The following is a 22,151-nucleotide window of genomic DNA, read 5'->3' as shown; positions in this document are numbered from 1 at the left end:
GGTAGAATGGTCCAAGTTGTGGAGGTAGAATGGATTAGCATGGACCTTTGGTAACAAGTAGAATGGTCCAAGTTGTGTTGTTCCCCTGCCCATCATAACTGCATTTTTATGCCAAGCATATTGGATTTCTGAAATTTCAGAATCCATGTATGAGTCATGAATTCTCATTCACAACTCAAACCTGGTTATTAATCAATATACACAACCGAAAACATCATGGATTAAGACATGCATTTTAATATATGTCACATACAAGGAAGACAGAGTATTTTGAAAGCTGGTATTATTCAGTGGCACACTAAATGCGGAAGTTCTTAACTTGTAATGTATACATAGTCTGATACTTCCGGACTAAAACATCTCAGATCCCACTATATGTAGTTCTTGTAATCATCAGATTGACAGACACAGGAAAAAAAAAATATTAACTGAATTATAAATGGTAACATGGATAAGGTACAATGATCTGGAGGTGAAAAGATTCACATCCTCCCATAACATAGGAATATAAAGTTCATAAGTTTGTAATTAAACTCAATAACAGAGGAATGCATGTTCTGTTTAATACCATAGAGATCAAACAAATGAACCACATATTACCTATTACAGAGATTTATAGCAGCATTTGATCCTCTGTCGTTCTTTTACCTAAATCTGGCCTTCTTAGGAAGGCTGCCTCCAGGTCTCCTTTCTGGTGGCCGAGATTTCCCCAATGCCTTCATTTTCCTTCTTTTTCTGTCCTCCTCACTATCTGATTCATTTCCCTTCTCTCTATCTGCATTACTAGCTTCTCTCTCCAACTCCTCCCAGGTTTTCCCTTCATCTTCTTCAGAATCTTCATCAGAATCATCTTCCTCATCATCCTCCGACTCCACTAGTGACTCACTGTCATCATCCTCATCATCTGAGCCGGAGTCAGATTGTACATCTGAAGGAACGTATCCTTGATCTGACTCCTGAGAATTCTCAGAATCTGAATCACTGGCCTCCAAGTTCAAAAATTCCCATCCACCATCCTCTATGAATTGCTCGGGGTCATCGGTGATTGTTTTTAATATCTGCCTCCAGTTAAGATTTAGCCTACTCTCGTAATACTTGAGATCTGTTGTATCAAGCCACTCCTTGATGCCATCTAGCGATGATGTAGGGATTGAATCAATCCGCATTACATCTCTCTTGAAGTCCTTAAATACAATAGTCATGTCAAAATTCTTCTGACCAAGACCAACTCTCTCCAAATTAACTATTTCAATCTCACTCAAAGTAATTACCACAAAGGGTGTCTCTATGAGCTCAACAAGGCAGCTCGATGTTGGGACTATGAATGCAGATGATTTGTGTGGCACCCCATGGAAGCCAAGTTCTCTCAGTGGCTGATCAAACTCCAAATCCAGTGGTTTAAATTGAGGTTGTCCCCAAAGATCATTCACTCTGTTCACAAAGTTCTGAAAATCCAAGCTAATCTTGTTCTTTCTATCTCTTTCGCGCTGCTCCTCTTCAATCTCGTCGGGGTCATAGGCAGACCTCTTTCCACCTCCAATTGTCTGTACCACATCCATGACTTCAACATAAAACTGAACATCCTTGGTTTTCTTGTTTCCAACCATTATGTGGTTGTGCAGATGGAAATGCAAGAGAGTGATCATTTCCTTCTCTGCTGGCTGGAAGAATGCATGTTTGACGTTTGCAAACATGATATCCACCCGTTCATCCTGTCTTGATGTTGCATAACGGAACCCATTTGTATGAGCCTCTAAGGTACCACTGAGCTTTCTTCCACGGCCACCAAATACTGGACGGATCCACAAGTCTGATAACCTAATTGGCTTAAACTTTGCTCCAGCAAGTTGGAGTTTTTCTTGTGTAACCAAAGTTGCTCTCTCAGCCTTCTCTGACTCACGGGATGCGACCTGCCTGCGAAGGGTCTTAATTAATTGAACAACTTCACTAATATGCCTTGGGTCCTTGGAGTGGAATGAAACTTCTTTAACATAAATAGAATCATGAAACTTCTGCAAGTTTGGGTCATGTTGACTAAAAGGGGCGCCAGGCACATTAAAGATAATCCGAATATAGCATGTACGACTGGTATCCTGCTGACTGGACACAGTCTTCACAGTGGCAATGTGGAAAGGCACCATCTTTCCATAGATGGGCAACAGGATGGCCTCATTCTTCTGGTCAACCTGAATCATAAAATCCCTCGGAGGAGGTAAATCATTGACATTCTTATATGCAATCAGCTCACCTGAGGGTTTTACAGGACCGTTATTTGACCCTTCAGAACCACCACCAGCAAGTCTCCTTGCAGTTTCTTCATTCTTCCGGCGAGCCAGTGCTGCCTGGTGCTGCCTCCTTAACTCCTCCTTTGACATCTCATGGTTGACAGATCTGAGATTTGCCTTGGATGAGAATGTATCAGAAACATTAGGTGTAGATTTGACTTTTGGAGGCTCTTCTTCTTCTCCATCTTCGTTAAATGAATATGCCACATCCTTCACAGCTTTTGAACTTGTAGAAGTCACCACTTCCGGAGCACTTTCACCAATGATAACCGTGTCAGCAAGCAAAACAGAGAACTTTTGTGTTTTTGGATTCTTTGTCTCAGTTTGCAAATTCTGAAACCCAAGAGACACGTTGAAGACCATGCCAGTCTTCAGTATCCTGTCATTTTTGCCATTTAGACTGAGGCCTGACTCACGGAATTCAAGGCCAATTCCAGTTCCTGCAGATTTGGTTAAGTTGGGAGCCAATTCAGGTGCCTCCTTTTCAACTACTGAGAGGGCTGCTAGATAGACATCACCAGCCTTATTTCCTGGCTTCAAGGTAGCAATTGCTGCATCATGGGCCTTCAGGAGGACTTCATAGGCCTTGCTCTGCAATGAGTTGGCATCAATCAGAAATGTCCTAGCTACATTTGAGCAGTAGCTGTTGTAACGAGATCCTATGGCACATATGATCACGCTTGTTGAATCATAGAATAGATTGTCATCATTGCTTGATGCACTTGGTTTCAGATCAAATACTCCTCCACTCTGAAAAATTGGTGGGTAGCAGATATCAACATTGTCAGCTTTCAGCTTCACCTTTATCTTTGCAGGTTCAAGTATGACCTTTTCTGTGTCATCCATTAAGGAAGAATGAGATACCTTCTTCTCTTCATCAATAATCTTTTCCAGCTTCGGCACCACAAAATATTTCATAACTGATGAAGTCAAGTAAGCAGCCTTCTTCACATTCGTAATCTCAGCAGTATCTTTCACAGCAAACAGGTCCGAGAACCCATTAGTCACATCAGCAAGATGAAAATTTTCACTCTTCAGCTTCTCATCCCACAGCTCAAGAAGATTACCTTCAGGAGCCTCTCTAGCTATGTATCCAAAAACAGGGGTATCATGGCCATTCAACCGTGACTCTGCACGGACAGCTTTAAATATACTATCCATTAACGCTGTCCCATTATCATTTTTGGCTTTCACATGCATTGTGATTTCCACTCCTACGGCATCTTTGGCAGGTTTTTTCACAACTTCTAGTAATGACACCTTCTTTTGGCTACAGACAAAATGGATCTCTTTCTGCATGAACACCATAATTGTGTCTGGAAACTCGTAACCAATCAACCATATATTCAAGGCCGATGACTTCAGGTACCGCAGATCCTCTGATGGTGGAGGAGTTGCTACCGCAAGAACCTCAGAACCAGCCCATAGGTCATTCTTGAACTCACTCCAGTGCGAGTACAACATCTTTAACCGTTTGCTGAAGTTTTCAAGATTGATTGTGTAAGAATTGGCCGCACTTCCTGACGCCTTGGCATTATTAGTGTTACCTTTGACATTTCGGTGATCAGCCATTGAAAATAACAAAAATATAGACCCCTTGTGGTCTTGTTATCGTGGAAACTGAAATCACTGATCAGCAAATTAAGCTGTCAGAAAACAAGAAACATGTTTCATCAGTACTCTCCAGTTCTATCCCTCGAAAATTGAGGTCCACCTGAATTAAACATCTTTCTGGTCAGAAAATATCTAGCAGAATTACACAACTGAGAAGCTCCGTTCACCTATAAATTTCTACAGCTAACTAAGAATTATAACTATTAGAGCACCGATTCACATGAAAACATCATACTTTAACTTAGCAGCAACCACTTTTACTGAGAATCTAAAATACAATAATTTACAACACAAATCAGTAGCCAAAGAAAAGTTAAAAAAATACACTCAAACAATGAAAAAAAACAAATAAATGAATAAAACTCAAATCAGACTGCTTTTCCTTTACTAGATGAAGTTTCCAGGATTACCAACATTTCTTATCCAAAAAAGGAAAAAAAAAAAAAGAGAGATTGAAGCAATTCCACTTTGACTTCCGATGAACCACAACATAAAGAGCCCTTAATTTAGAACTTAAAAAAAAAAAAAGGGAAAGCAGAAAGGAGATGAATCAAAACTTACAACACTCAAGTCCTTTCAGCGAAGATCGATCAGCTAGGAAAGCTTAATTGCGAGGTTAATTATGCTAAAACCTAATTTAGTAAAGTGATTAATGATAGATCACATTGATTTTTTCCCCCATTTTTCTTCCCTTTTTTCCTTTCGATAAGAAAGGGGAGATTCAGATATTTCTGGGGTCTGGCGTGATATAGGTTTGCATAATTACTTGAATTGCCCTTTATGTTCGGCCAAATTACGGAATCCACGTGTCTCAGCTTGTAAGGCCTGTTCGATCTCTCTCTCTTTCTCTTGTTGGATACCTGACCTTTCTCTCTCTAACCTTCATTTTTCTTTCTTTTTCCTTTTTCCAATTACAGGAAAATTTTAATATCCAATTAAGAGGATATTTTGCTAAATTATAAACTTTTTAAAATATTTTATAAGATATTAGAGAGTTTACAAATTTTAATAAAGTATTTGATAAATTTTTTTAAAAAATTATAAAATTTTAAAATAAGATATTTTGAAATTTATAAACTCTTTAAAAAAAATTAGGAAGTTAACTTTTTTATATGATCTTATTACGTATATAAAGTTAATATATTATAAGACAAATATATCCACATTCATTCATTCACACATTCTCCTCAGTTCTCCCTTTCTTTTTCAGTCTCTCTCTCTCCCACACACACACACATTTTATTTTTTTGGGATTTAAAAAATTTTATTTTACTATTTAATTTTTTTTGATATTGGAAAAAGACAAAAACACATACTTTATTGTTTAATAATAATTATTATAGTTAAATAAAAATAAAATATATATTGATATTATATTTACTAAAAAATATAAATTCACATGAAAAGTCACATCCAATAGTCATTGTAATGTCTGCTACCATGTGAGAACTCACATGTGAAAATGGAATATTTATTTGTCAATAGATTATCCATGATAAGATTGAGTTGGTCTGTGTACTTGTACCTCATTGATGACTTTATCATCTTTTGTTTCTAGAGTTATTATTATTTATGTGAACTATTTGTTTAGCCCTTGAAAAAGTAACATACTTTTTTTTTTCACTTTAGGTCTCAGCTACAGTCTTCTTCCATTTGATTTTATGAGGCTATTGTCATATAATACCGATTTGAAGAAACAACACTATCCCGGGATTGATTTAAGGATATCATAAGTTAATTGTCAAAACTCTGAAAACATTATTATTTAGTTGAGTCTCTGGTTCTGCATGGGTGATGGAATAAATAGGGTTGGTGGCCCCTTAAAGCATATTATGGATGTTTATTGTTGTCAAAACTATGTCAACTATGTTTTTCGTTTTCAAAGTGTAGGGTTGCGATACTTATATAAATAAATAATAGTAGGATGAAATTTTTGGGATTTGAGTGTAACATTTCAATGGGATGTTTCAACAAATTGGTTTGAATTGCACATGTTGCTTAAACAATTGTGCAAAGATTAAAAGGAAAGATAATATTTATGTCTCCAATAGATATATACAATGTACTATATTAAAAAAGAAAAAAAAAATGGGTCAGTACGGAGTGGACCTGAAAAACCCGAGTCTGACCTATATATTATTTACTGCATTGGGTATTCTTAGCCTATGGGCCTGGGAAGGGCAAGGCCCTACCAATTGACAGGCCTAGTTGAATCAATGCCTCAATCATCCGTCAAGTTTGACTTATGCTTCAATAATATTATTTTATGAGTTCAGCACCACAATCACAAATTAATTATGGAATTTGTGGATGATGGCTTTTACTTTTGTGTTGAAAGTTGTGGATCATCTTGAATTCAGTAGAGAAAAATTTGAAATTATTTTCAATATTCTCTTGCTTGCTTGTATCTTTATTTGTTAATCAATATATCGGCAAAATATATTGAATTTTATTGAATTTTACGTCTTTACTGGTTAATCAATATAATTATTAATATTTGTTTCATATATCGGCAAAATATGATTTGAATTGTTTTAAATATTTCAATTTAATATCTGACAATACAAATTAATATTTTATAAAATATAATATTAATAAAAATAAATAAATTACACATATCAATATATAATTAATAATAAACTTTCCATCCCTAAACTTAAATCTCACAATCTTTTCGAACTATGCAGAAATAACTTATGATCATTTTGCTCCTGGCGCTTTATATCCAGAGGATATTCAATGCATATTTGCGAACAGTACGCCATTTACCAGCAATGGTGGTCGATAGGCGCTTTTTCCGGTGCGCCCAGACGCGATATGGCGCGTGTGGGTAAAGCATAAAAGGCCCGCGCCGAGCCCTGAAATTAATTATATCAAAAGAAAAATGATTTGTGATTTATTTATAATAATAAGGAAAAAAAATAAAAGCCGAAAACTGAACGAGAAAACCCTACTCTTCTCTCTTCTTCCAGTTGCGACGATCTTCTTCAACATCGTCAGGTAATGGATTCTTCTCTTCTTTCTTCCCGTATGTTGCCTACGCTGTTTTAATTCTCTTCTGTTTTCCCCTCATTTTTCTTTTCTTTTATGTCAAAAATCACTGTTCCACATTTTATTTATTCTTTTTTCTTTGTGTGTGTATTTTTTGTTCCTTTAAAACTTTGGTAAATTGTTGAATACTTAATTATGATGTAATTTGTTGTAATTATTTAATGTCACGAGTTAATTTTCATGCTGTGATGGTAGAGAAATTGATGCGTTAAAATTTGGGCAATTGTAGTGGAGTAAGAAGTCCAGTTTGCTCAGCAATTCTGTTTTACCAAATGCAAATTGAGTTCGGTAAATGCTATCATCAAATGATATTTTCAAGATTCCTTTGATGAGAAATTATTGTACTCATTGTTTAGTGCTTGGCCCAGGAACTCAAATTTGGAGATGAAGAAGGATGAGGTATTGACGGTGAAGGATGCAGTTCATAAGCTTCAACTTTCTCTTCTTGAAGGAATCAACAATGAGAACCAGCTATCAGCTGCTGGTTCATTGATATGTAGGAGTGACTACCAAGATGTGGTGACCGAGCGCACGATTATCAACATGTGTGGTTACCCACTCTGTAGCAACTCTTTACCTTCTGAGAGACCTCGGAAGGGGCGATATCGCATCTCATTAAAGGAGCATAAAGTTTATGACCTTCAAGAAACTTACTTGTACTGCTCGAGTAGTTGTTTGATAAATAGCCGGGCATTTGCCGCAAGTTTGCAGGAGGAGAGATCCTCATCTCTGAATCCAGCAACACTTAATGAAGTTCTGAAGCTGTTTGATGGGTTAAGTTTGGACTCTGCTGTTGATATGGGCAATGGAGATTTAGGATTGTCTGAGTTGAAGATTGAGGAGAAAACAGATACAGAAGCTGGGGAAGTGTCTTTGGAGGAGTGGATTGGTCCCTCAAATGCAATTGATGGATATGTTCCAAGGAATGAGCGGAATTTGAAACCCAAACAATCAAGTAATCTTAAGAAAGGTGCAAGACAGGAACAAGTTGGTAAGTTGTGTGCTTGGATGTAATCTTTTTATTTTGTATTCTTGTCAATATCTTTGTCATCTTTAAAATGTCATTCACGATAAACCAGTTTCTGGTCGGTTTACCACCCTGTCGATGTGCATGTTACAGAATCTGAATATAAGCATGATCCACCTGATGTTGCAGACATTCTATCTAGTGACTTGAACTTCACAAGTACTATTATTACTCAAGATGAGTACAGCATTTCAAAGTCTGTTCCCCTTGTGAAGGATAAAGAATCAAAAGGAAAAGTTAGTATTAATGATGTGAATAGTCAAGGCAACCAAATGGAAAAGCCAGATGCTCCTTTGCCAAACGTTCAGGAAACAAAATCCAAGAAGTCCGATAAACATAAACATGTAACTAAAACAGATGACAAGCTTAGTATACTAGAAGCTGCTGCTGGTCCGAGCCAAAATGATCTCACCAAGGAAGAAAATGGACATCGCTTGGGAAAGGAATGTGCATCTGGTGCTACTATCCTGAAGTCTTCCTTGAAGACTTCAGATTCGAAGAAAGCAACACGTTCTGTTACCTGGGCTGATGCGAAAACTGATGGTGATGGGCAAAATCTTTGTGAGTTTAGAGAAGTAAAAGATGGGAAAGGAGCTTTGGTGACATCTCATTCTGCAGACCAGGAAGTGGGCGATGAGTCATATAGAATTGCATCTGCTGAAGCTTGTGCAAGGGCTTTAAGCCAGGCTGCAGAAGCTGTTGCAACAGGACAACATGATGTATCTGATGCTGGTATGAAGTCCACTTTGGGTTTGGACCAGTTTTCAAATGTAATATATCATTGTTACTCGAGATTATTGTCCATTTAGGTTCTCATGTTGTTGTATGTACCCAGTTTCTGAGGCAGGTGTAATAATATTGCCACCTCCACATGAAGTGGATGAAGCTAAGCATGAAGAGATTGGTGATGTTACGGATACGGACCCAGTTCTACTAAAGTGGCCTCCAAAACCAGGATTCTCGAATGCTGATCTGTTTGATTCTGAGGATTCTTGGTATGATAGTCCACCAGAGGGGTTTAGCTTAACAGTAAGTTCTTTTAACTATAAGCTATTTCATGTCTTCAGTTGTATTTTCTGTCTCAATGATTTCCAACCGGCAATCTCCATTTGACTTTACTTCAGTTATCACCTTTTTCAACAATGTTCATGGCACTCTTTGCCTGGATAACATCATCCTCTTTAGCTTATATATATGGAAAGGAAGAAAGTTTTCATGAGGAATACATATCTGTCAATGGGAGGGAGTATCCGCACAAAGTAGTTATGCCCGATGGGCGTTCCTCTGAAATTAAGCAAACTCTTGCTGGCTGCCTTGCTCGAGCCTTGCCAGGACTTGTTGCTGAGCTCAGGCTTCCCATACCAATGTCAACAATTGAACAAGGAATGGTATGTTTTGGAGATCTTAATGCAGAAAGTAAATCTGTTTTGTGTAGTTGGTCATGCTTTTGGATTTTTACGTATGTTAGTGAGGAGTAATTGAACTGCGCCTTGCAATTTAGTATTTGGTCTTTTACATTTCCAATATGACATGTCTATGACCACCCTGGAAGACCAACCTTTTGTTTATAGTTTTTTGCTTCGTAATTTGGAACAACTTGACTTTATCTGCAAAAAGTATGTGGAAAAACATACTTGTATTTAATCACAAGTGTAAACTGTCAAATTTTGAGCTAATTCGATAGAACATGAAAAGAAAAGGGAAAGAATTTTGAAAGAAAGCTGTAAATGTAGAATATGATAGAGAGATACACCCACACACACATTCAGAAAGAGAAAGAGGGAGAGAGGAGACTTTTCTTTGGTGTATCTGTGTTTTTTTCTCTTTTCTATTTTTTTTGCTGGGGGAGGGGGGTGCCCGCGGGGGGTGGGTGGGTGGTGCAGAAGTCCCTCGAACATAGCTCTTCTACTTGTATGAAGTCTCGCTATTCTAGAATTTGCTTTTCATTCTATTTTCTGTGATGAGATATACAAACTTATGGAACTTATATGTGGATTCATGGAGGTCTATTATCCTTAGCTATTGTATTAACAAAGAAACCCTACTCCCACAGGGATAATATTGGAAGAATTCTTTCATGCTAACCTGTCTTGTTTTCTTGATTAGGTATATTTATTTGTTCTCAATTATATTATTATTATTTTTTATTTTGCAGGGACGCTTACTGGATACAATGTCTTTCATTGATCCGCTTCCCGCATTTAGGATGAAGCAGTGGCAAGTTATTGTTCTTTTGTTTCTTGATGCTCTTTCTGTCAGTAGGATTCCTGCACTCACACCATACTTGATGGGTAGGAGAATTCTGCTTCCCAAGGTGAGGCACTGAAGTTCATTTGTGTTTTTCTGCTTGTAAAAATAGCCTGTTCAAGTCCATGCATTTGCATGTCCATGAGGTCTCTTCAGCGTTTCGCGAAGTTGATTCTCTGAAGGTACCTTTAGACTTAATCTTATATTGTGTTAATTCCTGGAATGGTAAGACTTGTTAGTTACTTGCTTGGCTTTAGCTCTGGAGTCAGAACATAAATAAAAAGCATCAATATAAGCGTGTTACTTTTATGTAGTGCCTGGATAAGAACAGTCCAGCACAACACCGGATTTCTGGCTGCTTTGCTGATATTTTAAAAGCAACATGTATAGTATTTGTAGCCAATCAGCCTAGGCTGTGGTGAGGCATTATCACCAACTAAATTGTCTTTGGTTCCAGACGTTTCATTATAGGTATTATCATGTTAAGATTTGAATCATAAAGAAGAAATGAGGTGGGGAATGAGAACACAAAGATCTAACATCCTTCTATCATCTGACCAACATTAGTGGTTAAAATACTCAAGGGATTAAACATTTACCCTGCTGAATAGAGTAGCTGAGCTGAAGGTCCTATTATCTTTGTATCGTGCTTATAAGCTGTAGCACTTTAGCATCTCCCTGTTTCCAACTAAGTATGGTTTTATTTCCACATCACCTTTTCCAGAAATAGGTTTCATGTACTCTTTTTTCTGCCACCACTTGTTATTGTTTGCATTCTCCATCGTCAACACTGCCACATAAATTAGTGACATTTGCATTAGAATCATATTTACTCAATAGTCTAAAAGAAAAAGGAAAAAATCATACTTAGTGCAGCATTTTACAAATTCAGCATTATCTGCTATGCTAGTCTTGTTTGGCATTTCACTTTCGTGATCGGTATTACAACATTGTTATTATGGATAATTAGGTCCTTGAGGGTGCTCAGATTAGCGCTGAAGAATTTGAGATCATGAAGGATCTGATCATTCCACTTGGCCGAGTGCCTCAATTCTCAACTCAAAGTGGAGGGTAAGCAGCTAATCACCATATTCTTAATGCTTGCCTATCATGCAAGCAGATAGATCTTCCCCTGCAGTTATGACTTCACATGGGAAATGTGCAAGATGAACTGTGGACAGTTTTTGCAACTGAGGTTTTCTTCGGTACGACCAGTTTCCCCTCATTTGGTAGGCTCGTCTTGATTCAAGATTGAAGTTCAATAAATTGTGGAAGTGGGTCTTTTACGATCTGCCTTATGTATAAAGTTTAGAAAGCCAGCCTTCAGAGCTTCCCACTCTGCCCCCTTGCATGCGAAAGGCGCCAAGTGCAAAGCAATGCAAACACACCGATATGTAGAAGACCTATTATAAAATGGAAATTGTGTGTTGAAGATGATGAAGATGAAGTGGGTTGACATGACCTATTAGGTTCCTTGGATGCTAGCTATGCCTTGTTCGGAGGGTCCTGACCGTCGGGGTTTTTTGAAGCCTTAAGATAATGCAGAGTTGCCAATTGGCACTGGACTGGATTTCCATGTACAGTAATTGTGCCAAATAGATATCCATAATTCTACAAGTACCGATTAGAAATATCTCTTAAGTATGAAAGTTGGCTGTATAGTCATTTTCATGGAAGCTCATAATCCAGACATGACAGCTTTTTTGTTAGCCCATTTCAAATAATCAAGTGTTTTTAAATATAAAAGAAGTGGTCAATTGCAAATAGATTATAAGACATGATAGTCCACTTCGATATATTCAATTGCAGTGGATCATTAGTATTAAGCTCAAATTATTTCTCATACTTCTCGAGGAATTATAAGGCATATGTGCGATATAATGGGATTTTTATGTTAGTTCTAAATAATAACACGAGTAATAATAAATTAATTTAGTGTTAGAAATAGTCATTATTCAATAACTGTAATTTTAAATTATAATAGAGATTCCGGCAGAAAATGGTGGTGATAAAAGAAAAAGTTATGGCGTTTAAACAATAATTTTAAAAAACATTTGAAACTATCGGTGTATATTTACATTGTACTATTTGCTTATATTAATACTTCTATTGTTTTAATTAAAATGATATAATTTTAGTATATATTGAAAATATAGAGTTTTTTTTTTTTAACTTTTTCAATAAAATAATAGGAGTAAAATGCATTTTAGTCTAAATTATTTGTTGGTTGCTGGAGTTACAAAAGTGAGAGATTATATAAATATTTGGGTATATTTGGAACTAATAAACCAAAAATGTACTTATTGATAATATTTAAATTATTAAAATAAAATAACGTAGAAAACGTAAAAGAATATAAAAATGGAAAGCGTACCATGTTTCTCTCTCCTCTCTTTTCTCTCTCTGTATCTCTTTAGATTTCCCTCGTTTTCTTTCTTTTTATTCTCTCTAAATTGCTCTTCATTTCTCTCCTTCTATGGATGGTGGTGTCATGTAACTGATGCCACAAATTCATCATCAAAGTCAGTCACCGATGATTATCGGTGCGTTCTCAGTATCATTGCCAGCATTGTGATTTCGTGGTGAGTTTTTGTTTTTTAAGTTAATGTTCACAAATTTCAAAAATTTCCAGTTTTTTTTTTCTTTTTCAATGGTTTGTGTGTATTTGTGAATATTATTAGGATTTTTTTGTATTTGGGGCGGAAGGTGGGGGGGTTGGCTGGCGTGGACCGAGGATCGCTTTGCTGAATTTGTATGGTAAAATTGTGGGGTGTTTCTTCTTAGTAATTGTTTGTTTATTTTGTATCCTGAGCTGGATTTCTTGCGTTTTCGCTTCATTAGATGCATCTCGTTTGATATTTGGTGATGCTATCCTGACTATATGGCTCTGTGATGATTGGAAATATGTTAATTTTGTTCTGCATTTTTAGGTTCTCTTGAGTGTTCTATTTTCTTGCTCTTTGGTATTTGTGCTGGGTGTTTCTTCATAATGCCTCTTCATATAGGTTATCTCATATTGAATGAATTCATCAAAAACTTATATATGTAGTTTTTGGAAGGGCAGAAGAACTAGTTATGGACACATGGTTGAGGGGCTTACTATTTGCCACATGAAGGTGTTTCAGGTGTAAAGGAGAAGAAAAATGGACTTACCCGGACAATGGTGCAGTCTAAGTTTGATAACTCGATTGTTGTTTTTGAGCTATTTAGGATGATTAATGCTTCCTATGTTGGTACTATTGGCTTCCGATGGGTCATCCACATATCCTAGGATTTACAGGTTTTACACAGAATCTGTGGATTGCATATTTGTGTGAACCTGGTTGTTTATGTTCCAACTTCCAAACATCAATCTGCAGCTTAAATGTTAGGACCCCTGTGGAGTTAAGATCTTCCATTTAATATGGTGTCACATCATTGTACAGCCAAGGCCTAACGTCATATGGAATCCACGGTTGCTAATATCAGAATTTGAAGCTAACTAAGATCTCATGAGTCTAACTTAATTAATCCAACCTGCATGGGTCATGAGTGGTCAAATAAGTGCTTTTGGTTGATATAGTAGCACTCTTATTGAAGCCATGGAATTTCGGATGATCAACTATATATTTTCTGATCTTAAAAAATGAATTTCATTAAGAATGATAGAGAGGTTACAAGGAAGAGGACACAAGTTCTCCAAAAAAAAAAAAACAAAATGCATGAAAAATGATTCATTAAAGTTGTCTTGCCAATTTCTTTGCAAGTCTGGCAAAGTAGAACCGTAGATAGACCTAGAGCCAGTATCGAAGAGTGGCAAGTTGCAACTTCAGCCAAATGCAACTATTAGTGAGTAATAGTCTCTAAAGATATGCGCATTCTTTCTAACCAGGTGCACTAAGTTATAGTAAAAACAACTGATTTCCATAATATCTTAACTTCATTACTTCCGCAGAGCCCTAGAATCTACAACAAGAAAATGTCATGATTTAAGATGTGTCTTCCGAAATACCTTCAAAATTGGACAATGCAAAAAATCTACAGATTTATATGGTTTCTTATTGTTCCTCTAAGGTACTCCCCTTTATTTAATTTTTGGGTAAATTAAAACTACCTCTTTTGAGATTTGACATAATTACCTACATCCCTTCATTGTTTGGGAAATTATAAATACCGCCTCAAAAGGAAAATAATTATGTAGTGGAAAATACAGCTTTACCCTTGTTGAATCTTTTAAATGTTTGAAAAAATGTAAAAAAAGTTGAGGGTGGGTAAAGTAAATAATCCATAGGGCATATTTGTCCATAAAAATATTTTAGAAAATTCTAAAAAGTATATAAAATAATAATTCGTAACCCAAAAGGTTATGTTGGTCAGTTCACCACAAAATTGGATGGAAACCAGATGGAGGCTAACGGAATGGGCTCGTTATTAGACAAATGTTAAAATCGACGGGTATTTATAATTTTCTAAACGACAACGGTATTTGTAATTATGCTAAACTTCAACGAAGGGTGGCTGTAATTTACCCTTAATTGTTTTCATTTTGATGCTCTTGAATTAATGCTTTATGACCTAGGATATTGCATGCATTTTTCTAGATTACTACCACTAATGTTGTTTTTCCTCAAAATTGAACTTTTCTTTCATCACATTTTAGTTAGATTCTCATAATCTTATGTTGATTTACTTCCCACCATTTTGTGGTTGCTTCCTTAATTATTGCGAAAAAACTAGTTAAACTAGTTATGACATTCTATTGAATGCATAATTATCTCTGCGAAAATGTCAGTTCTTGGGTAGAGTCTGCACATTATGGATTTCTTTACATAAAATGTAAGCAACAGCAGTAAAACGAGCTCCTTTTTTTTCCCCATGCAATGTGTTTCTCTTGACTTTTAATTTTGTTGTAGATTATCTACATTCAGTCTCCAATTGCTGGTGTCATTTATGTTGTCGGCTTCGTTATTTTTTTAACTTCTTTGAAAATGTTCAAGAAGGTTACCCTCTATTTTCATTTACAAGAACACAATAAAATTTGGATAATTTTCTGTACCTGTGTGAAAGGTTTACTTTTCCATTTTTTCATTTCCTAGATAAGCAAAGGTGGTATTGCAATGAACTCCTTAGTTCTAGTGGTTATTTCTAGTGTGGTATCACATTGTTTTGATCCCTCTACTTCTTTACTTTCTGGTATTGATTCTTGTAGCTCTGGCCATATTTATTAGCATGGTTGTGCATTTTTCTCTATTTGCTTAATCCTACGTTATACGACTTGTAGTGATCAAATTACTTTCTTTTCTTACAGAAGAATGTTATCAATTGTAATTATATATCAGTAACTATATATGTCATTTATTGGCATCTGGAATGGGATATCTATGGTAATAGAAATGTGGTATTTTCATGTATTTCTTCTTTTGAATCTGACATAATGACGAATTATGTCATCTAAATCCTATTTGTGATTCTTGTTATGTGTACTTATCTCATTATGGACGTGGTATATAAATTAACATATAGGTGATTACTATTTTTCTTATTCTTGGTTTAAAAAAGTAAATGATCTTACGACATGTATGATGGTGGGCACATTTATTGAACTGTTATTACCTAGCAGACTAAGTAGTGTCTTGGCAAACTCTATTTTGTGAATTTTATAGCGAGGATTTTGTGCCAACTTTCCTTCAATTCTTCATGGATTTGGAGGCTATTTGTTGATTTGTTCATTATTTAGGCAGTATAAGTGGTGCTTGGTGCATAGGCAACCCCTGTTATGTGAACTTATAGTGATGCTATTACGGATGTGGTAGCTTTCCTTCAATTCTTCATGGATCCATCAATCATACTAGAGATTTTTATAGTTTAGAACTCTACCCACTGCCAGTGATCTATGCGTTCTGCCATAATAACTACACTTAATTTATCTAAATGGTTGTTTTGGTAATTTCAACTTAGTTTGATAAGAAATAATTTATATAAATTCTGATTTTTGTAGTCAGGCGTTAACATTGTATTTTTGGTTTCCTTAGGTGTATGACTTACTGAGGTTACAATCTTTTAGTTATTTTTGTCAAATGGCTTCAGTGGGTACAGCACCTAGTTCTGGTTTAAGGGAGTCGAGCAGCCATGCTGTTGGGATGGATAGTTTGCCTGACGAGATGAATGACATGAAAATCCGAGATGAAAAGGTATGTGCATAGCCTAAATACTTGTGTTCCGACAAGTGTTTTCTCTTGGAGGTTTTCATCTTCTCCTGACTGTGCTTGGATTAAGTCTGACAGTATTTCATTTTATAGGATATAGAAGCAACACTTGTGGATGGCAATGGGACTGAGACAGGCCATGTAATAGTGACAAGTATTGGTGGTAGAAATGGCCAGCCCAAGCAGGTAACATGCAAATTTCTTTCATCTACTGCTACTTTCTTTATCTGATGTTGTCCTTACCTACTTGTAACAATCACTCCCAAAATGTAAATAAGAACTGAAAAAGATAAGAGTAAACAAAAAAAAATAAAGTTAATTAGAAATAAAGACCTTCATAAAAAGTATATAATAAGAAAAACTATGAGTAAAAGGACTGGGTATCTAGTGGCAACTATCTTATTGTTTGGGTTTATTTATGGATCTCAATATTGTTTTGCAAAAGGAGTTATATTGTTCGATTGTTGAGAGCGGTTACCCAGCAACTTACAAGACTATAAATAGAAAAAACTCAACAAACGACGTGACTCTCCAGAGAGGGTTAATCTTGATTTTGTGCTTAATATTTCTGAATTTAGGAAAAAGGTTAACATGCAATAGATCAATATATGCAAACTGGAACTTTTGCATGAATGCATTAACTTTGACTCTAAAGACATAGAAGATACATGTCTCTCTCTGCAAGTTTAGGTGAATGATTGTTATATAGTTGTTCCCATGACTACCATCTTATGTCATTTTTACAATCTCCCTTGAGCTTCAGATTTTAGTTCATCAACTTTCACTCTTTTCCCTTTTTGGGGGGATATTTTCAGACAATTAGTTACATGGCTGAACGCGTTGTTGGACATGGATCATTTGGAGTAGTGTTCCAAGTAAGATCATATATTGCTTTTACTTTGCAAGGGTTGGATACAACTATATCATGCATGTTATTAGTGAGTACAACTGCAATGAACATTATTTGTTACCCTTTTCTGGCTAGGCAAAATGTTTAGAGAACGGTGAAACAGTTGCTATAAAAAAGGTTCTCCAGGACAAGAGGTATAAGAACCGAGAGTTGCAGACCATGTGTCTTCTCGACCATCCAAATGTTGTGTCCTTGAAGCATTGCTTCTTCTCACCAACTGAAGAGGATGAACTTTATCTCAATTTGGTACTTGAATATGTCCCTGAAACTGTTCACCGTGTTATCAAACATTATAATAAGTTGAACCAAAGGCTACCGCTGATATACGTGAAGCTGTATGCGTACCAGGTACATCGCTAATTTGTGGTTCACTTTTAGTTGCCATCTGCAAAAGTTTTAATGTTTAGAAGTTAATGTGGATGCTGGTTGTATTCTCTTACATTTTTTGCAATGTGCCATTAATTTGTTATGGCATTTAGGTGCCCTCATATAGTCTGAAGCTTGTTCAAGGTTTTGTTCAGACATGATATATCGCTTTTTCTGTTTTCAATACATTGGATGCTTCACATATTACATAAATTTTTCTTTGATTCCAAGTTAACTAAATGAACTGATAAGATACAATTAAACTAGCAACCATATTGTCATGCCCAGTGCTGCAAACCAGTCAGACTTGAGAATCACCTCCAAGTACAAACATAAAAGGGTATCAGGTGAATGCACTTGAGTTTTTTTGGCAAAAAATGATAGGATGTTCACTTTATTAGTTCTTAGTTCATGAGACGTGGGGTATCACAATATTTTCATGAATGTTACCTAGAATGTATCCCACATAGCCAATTTTGAGATATTGTTTGCTGAGTTGGACTCCAATTCTGTTTGATTTCTGGGAACCCTATACGTTTTTGTTCTAAACTCATGTTAGTTCAATAAATGCGAGCACCTTGGAGATTGATATTGTTAGGATATATAACCTATTATGTTGCTTTTTGGCAGATCTTCAGAGCATTGTCTTATATCCATTCTGGTTTTGGAGTATGTCACAGGGACATAAAGCCTCAAAATTTGTTGGTATGTTCGTGTTGCATTACATGCTCACTACATTTCGTAATTCTTGATTGACTTGTTAGGTGTGGTACCCTGAGCATGCATACACTTAGATTTTGACCCACGGACAGTCTATTCTCAAGGTAGGACATTTTTCAGATGCTTTATGCTGGTTAGCTAATCAAAACTATCTGTTCAGTATTTTCTGTTTTAGCCATGTTCCGAATCCGCATTGTGGTACACCAATGTATTACACCATCCTTCAATGTTTTATGCTAAATTATCATGAACTTTTTTTTTTCTTAGCACTAGTTTTTTGTAGGTTATTGTTTCTTGCTCAGATGCTGGTCTATGAATTCCCTCTTCATTCTAATCGTCTTCCAAAAATGTGAAGTATATTAAAAAAACTAATATTTACTCTGTGGGGCTCAAAAAGAATTCTAACTTGATATTCACTTCCATTAGCTTATTCCCCCTTAAGAGATGCATCCAAGTGAATTTTCCGGCAACCAAAATAGAAAGTCTACTTGACGTTAATTGATGGAATAAAAAAGATCCAACTGGACCACTTGTATCTCGTCTGTGACTGGAAGTGTTTGTAAAAATTGCCTAAAAATGGCTGGGATTTGCACATAACCTGCTTCATGTGATGGATTTCAATTTCCTTGAATGGGCCTTTTTGATCTGCTTTCACCCAATTTTCTCTCTATCTAATGAAGAATGACATTATGCAGGTGAATCCACATACCCACCAACTTAAGCTATGTGATTTTGGAAGTGCTAAAGTTTTGGTATGCAAAATGTTTCTGACAAGTTTCCTTTAAACAAGTGGAACTGTTGATAAGTTAATTTAATTTTGGCAGGTCAAGGGAGAGCCCAATATCTCTTATATCTGCTCTAGGTATTATAGAGCACCTGAACTTATTTTTGGAGCAACAGAGTATACAACTAACATTGACATTTGGTCTGCTGGATGTGTGATTGCTGAATTACTTCTTGGGCAGGTAGTTATTGTTATTATTGTGGTTGTTGTGCTCTGTGTTCCTTTTCCTTTCCCATTTTCAGTCTACTAGTTTCATTATACAATAGGGAAAGGAGTTTTTACCGTCATATGCATTATTCTTGGCCTTTGCCTTGTCAGCCTCTGTTTCCTGGTGAGAGTGGAGTGGATCAGCTTGTCGAGATCATTAAGGTTCTCTCTCTCTTTCTCTCTCTCTCTCACACACACACACACACACACACTCACGCGGAAAGCATGTACATACATGCACATGGACAATTAACCCAAACATCAGCGCACACACACACACATATGCAGGTGTGCCCCTACATTCATCACTGTGCACTCCTTTTTTTCTATGTTAATTTATCTGGCTTTCTTAGCTTCTGTTCTTGTGTACCAACCTGTTCTAAGCCCCTGGCTCATCAAGGGAAGGGTGGTGCCGGTCTGGATCTTCAGCTATCTCTTCAATTTTTCTTTTCTCAAATCCTTAGATATCCATCATTAATTGAGAAGGGAGGGGGAAGATCTTCAGAGTCTATGGGGGACCTTTACGCACTAGTATCAATTATAGATGTTGCAATTTCATACGGTTCATTTTCACTTTTAGGTCTGTGAATTAAGTCAAACAAGTATTTGCTAGTTGTATCTATTAAGCCTAAAGCTTGTTTTATGTTTACAGGAATGACAAGGTTGCGTCCATTTCTCATCTTTGGCATGTTCATTCCTATTATTTTTTTACCCCTAAATACGATCAAACTGATTATCTCAGGTTTTGGGTACTCCAACCAGGGAGGAAATAAAATGCATGAATCCTAATTATACCGAGTTCAAATTTCCTGAAATAAAAGCTCATCCCTGGCACAAGGTACTTGCAAGCAATTATGTTTATATTGATTTCTCTGTTCACTTTGTAATTTGGTTTTATTGTATTGTTTATCTACCAGATATTCCATAAGCGCATGCCTCCAGAAGCCATTGATCTTGTTTCAAGAGTGCTCCAGTACTCCCCTAATCTACGTTGCTCAGCTGTAAGTATTTAAGTCTTACAAGTTTTAATGAAGGTCTAATAGGGAATGGGGCAGATGGAGAGAGGGATAAAAATTTTCTTTTTGATCCTTTTCAATATCTTTTCCTCCATTTGACAAGCATATTCTTTGAAATGAGTTGTTAGTATTTAATACATTGTTTTCTCTATCCTACTCGAATGTGGAGTAGTCTGCCTAAGTGATTGTTTTCCTGGAATTAACTTCTCCAGATTTGCATTTTTTGATCTGTTGCTGCTGATTCTAGTAGTCGTACTGTCTATAACAATGACCCTTCATGAGTTATATGTGCTGAGCTTTGTAGTAGAATTGACTCCTCAATTTGCACCACAGTTGGATGCCTTGACCCATCCCTTTTTCAATGAGCTACGTGATCCAAACACCCGTCTGCCAAATGGTCGTTCCCTTCCTCCGTTGTTCAACTTCAAGCCTCAAGGTAAACTTTCTCTAGGACGAAACCTTTTACCTCTCATGTTGTCCTCATTAGCACAGAATACCATTTCAAATTGTTGTGTTCTTATTTTCAGAATTGAAGAACGTCCCGGAGGAGACGCTGACAAAGTTGATTCCTGAGCATGCTAGGAAGCATTGCCCCTCTCTGGGATTATGATTCCTCCAAGTACCAAAATAACCATTAATCTTCCTGTACTTCACGATCGCCACGCTTCTCCTTCTGCTGTTGCTCTGTATCAGTATTGTGTTGTTTTTGTAATAGCAGATAAAGGGAAGTGCTATTTACTGATTGCGGATATTATGTTTGTGCTGTTTTTTTATGGCCTGCGAATTGTAATCTCATATAGATAATGATGTCTATTTATCTAAATGAACTTATCATTACATTGTTTCCATATTCTACCGTAGGGACGCTTTTCTATTTTTGGGTTACGAGTCTGTAGCTCATATGCAACTAATGATTGTCCTGTCCAAGTTCTGGGAAAATTCTTAATTTAAATTGTATTAATTATGTAATAAGTATAATATACTTATTATTTGTTGGTGTACACTTTTAGAAGAGTGATTGTTTATATGGTAAGTGTATTAAACTTTTGATTTGGTTGGATTTGTATATATTTTCCTGAATTTTGAGATACGATCATTGCTGGTGGAATAAGTGCAGGGGTTATTGCTTTTTCCGCTACTCTCAGTTACTTGGTTCTTTTAGATTATGTGACTCACAATTATTGAAAGCATGTTGGTTTGATTATTTTACTATTGAAATAGAAGGTCCTATTTTACCACATGAATCTTCTTGCTGAGAGCTCTCATTTTACATCTCAGGTAAGACGGGTAGAATTTTTTATTTTAAATCTTATTTTATTTTTTATTTTGTTTTTTATATATTATATATATTATGTATACAACAGTTATGATCGTTTATCTTAAAACAAATTATATTGATATCTCTTGAAATTAAATTTAAAAACACAAACATCTCATAATTTTTGTAAAATTACAGACAGAACTTCTTAGGTGGGTGTTAGTCTAAGATGCTATAGGGGGTAATTGGGTATACTTTTGTCGATAAATACATTGGTGGGTGCAGACTTCAAAATCCACAATTAGCCTTTTCCTCTTCCACAAACGAAACCTATAAAAAACCATCTACTACGAATTTCATTCAGAAAAAATGCCTTTGGGGAAATACTACTGCGACTACTGCGACAAACAATTTCAGGACACCCCCGCGGCGAGGCGGCGCCACCTCCAAGGCGTCCTCCACCAGAGAGCCAAAGCTCTCT

General features: G+C 36.2%; 4 protein-coding genes across 10 annotated transcripts in view; 3 read left to right on the top strand and 1 right to left on the bottom strand.

Annotated features, from left to right (window-relative positions):
* LOC105168991 (FACT complex subunit SPT16-like) lies at positions 413-4,624 on the bottom strand. Of its 2 annotated transcripts, none has more exons than XM_020695635.1 (2): positions 4,461-4,624; positions 413-3,999 (listed from the first exon to the last, which is right to left on the bottom strand). In XM_020695635.1, the coding sequence occupies exon 2, from the start codon at positions 3,855-3,857 to the stop codon at positions 645-647; it is 3,213 nt and encodes a 1,070-aa protein (XP_020551294.1). In that variant the 5' UTR covers positions 3,858-3,999; positions 4,461-4,624; the 3' UTR covers positions 413-644. The 2 variants fall into 2 exon arrangements, with proteins under 2 accessions (XP_020551294.1, XP_011087534.1); XM_011089232.1 differs by having other exon boundaries at positions 413-3,931.
* Positions 6,772-12,000, top strand: LOC105168990 (putative RNA polymerase II subunit B1 CTD phosphatase RPAP2 homolog). Of its 4 annotated transcripts, none has more exons than XM_011089229.2 (8): positions 6,798-6,899; positions 7,146-7,238; positions 7,319-7,941; positions 8,071-8,709; positions 8,813-9,006; positions 9,102-9,365; positions 10,133-10,291; positions 11,195-12,000. In XM_011089229.2, exons 3-8 carry the CDS (start codon positions 7,335-7,337, stop codon positions 11,297-11,299), a joined length of 1,968 nt encoding a protein of 655 aa, XP_011087531.1. In that variant the 5' UTR covers positions 6,798-6,899; positions 7,146-7,238; positions 7,319-7,334; the 3' UTR covers positions 11,300-12,000. The 4 variants fall into 4 exon arrangements, with proteins under 4 accessions (XP_011087530.1, XP_011087529.1, XP_011087531.1 ...); XM_011089231.2 differs by having other exon boundaries at positions 6,805-6,899; positions 7,180-7,238; XM_011089228.2 differs by lacking the exon at positions 7,146-7,238 and having other exon boundaries at positions 6,772-6,899; positions 8,107-8,709.
* LOC105168988 (shaggy-related protein kinase alpha) lies at positions 12,626-21,251 on the top strand. Of its 3 annotated transcripts, none has more exons than XM_011089226.2 (13): positions 12,626-12,806; positions 16,291-16,394; positions 16,503-16,595; positions 17,225-17,284; positions 17,395-17,667; positions 18,316-18,390; positions 19,101-19,157; positions 19,230-19,370; positions 19,508-19,558; positions 20,139-20,234; positions 20,314-20,397; positions 20,746-20,848; positions 20,940-21,251. In XM_011089226.2, exons 2-13 carry the CDS (start codon positions 16,344-16,346, stop codon positions 21,020-21,022), a joined length of 1,167 nt encoding a protein of 388 aa, XP_011087528.1. In that variant the 5' UTR covers positions 12,626-12,806; positions 16,291-16,343; the 3' UTR covers positions 21,023-21,251. The 3 variants fall into 3 exon arrangements, with proteins under 3 accessions (XP_011087528.1, XP_011087527.1, XP_011087526.1); XM_011089225.2 differs by having other exon boundaries at positions 16,268-16,394; XM_011089224.2 differs by having other exon boundaries at positions 16,236-16,394.
* Positions 21,865-22,151, top strand: part of LOC105169405 (zinc finger CCCH domain-containing protein 3) — a 1,795-nt gene continuing 1,508 nt past the window's right edge. The window contains exon 1 of the mRNA XM_020696189.1: positions 21,865-22,151. This exon is cut by the window's right edge and continues 12 nt beyond it. Coding sequence (XP_020551848.1) covers positions 22,040-22,151 — 112 coding nt within the window. The 5' untranslated portion in view covers positions 21,865-22,039.

This window comes from Sesamum indicum, linkage group LG8 (genome assembly GCF_000512975.1).
Source record: "Sesamum indicum cultivar Zhongzhi No. 13 linkage group LG8, S_indicum_v1.0, whole genome shotgun sequence".
Lineage (NCBI taxonomy): Eukaryota > Viridiplantae > Streptophyta > Magnoliopsida > Lamiales > Pedaliaceae > Sesamum > Sesamum indicum.
This window is presented reverse-complemented; position numbering and strand designations above follow the sequence as displayed.

Coding starts and splice junctions, on each gene's coding strand:
- LOC105168991 (XM_020695635.1), bottom strand. CDS start 3,857: ATGGCTGATCACCGAAATGTCAAAGGTAACACTAATAATGCCAAGGCG.
- LOC105168988 (XM_011089225.2), top strand. CDS start 16,281: ATGGCTTCAGTGGGTACAGCACCTAGTTCTGGTTTAAGGGAGTCGAGC. Junction 17,668..18,315: donor TGAAGCTGTATGCGTACCAG/GTACATCGCTAA, acceptor GCTTTTTGGCAG/ATCTTCAGAGCATTGTCTTA. Junction 19,559..20,138: donor AGCTTGTCGAGATCATTAAG/GTTCTCTCTCTC, acceptor TGATTATCTCAG/GTTTTGGGTACTCCAACCAG.
- LOC105168990 (XM_011089227.2), top strand. CDS start 6,784: ATGATTTGTGATTTATTTATAATAATAAGGAAAAAAAATAAAAGCCGA. Junction 7,942..8,070: donor TGCAAGACAGGAACAAGTTG/GTAAGTTGTGTG, acceptor TGCATGTTACAG/AATCTGAATATAAGCATGAT. Junction 9,366..10,132: donor CAACAATTGAACAAGGAATG/GTATGTTTTGGA, acceptor TTTATTTTGCAG/GGACGCTTACTGGATACAAT.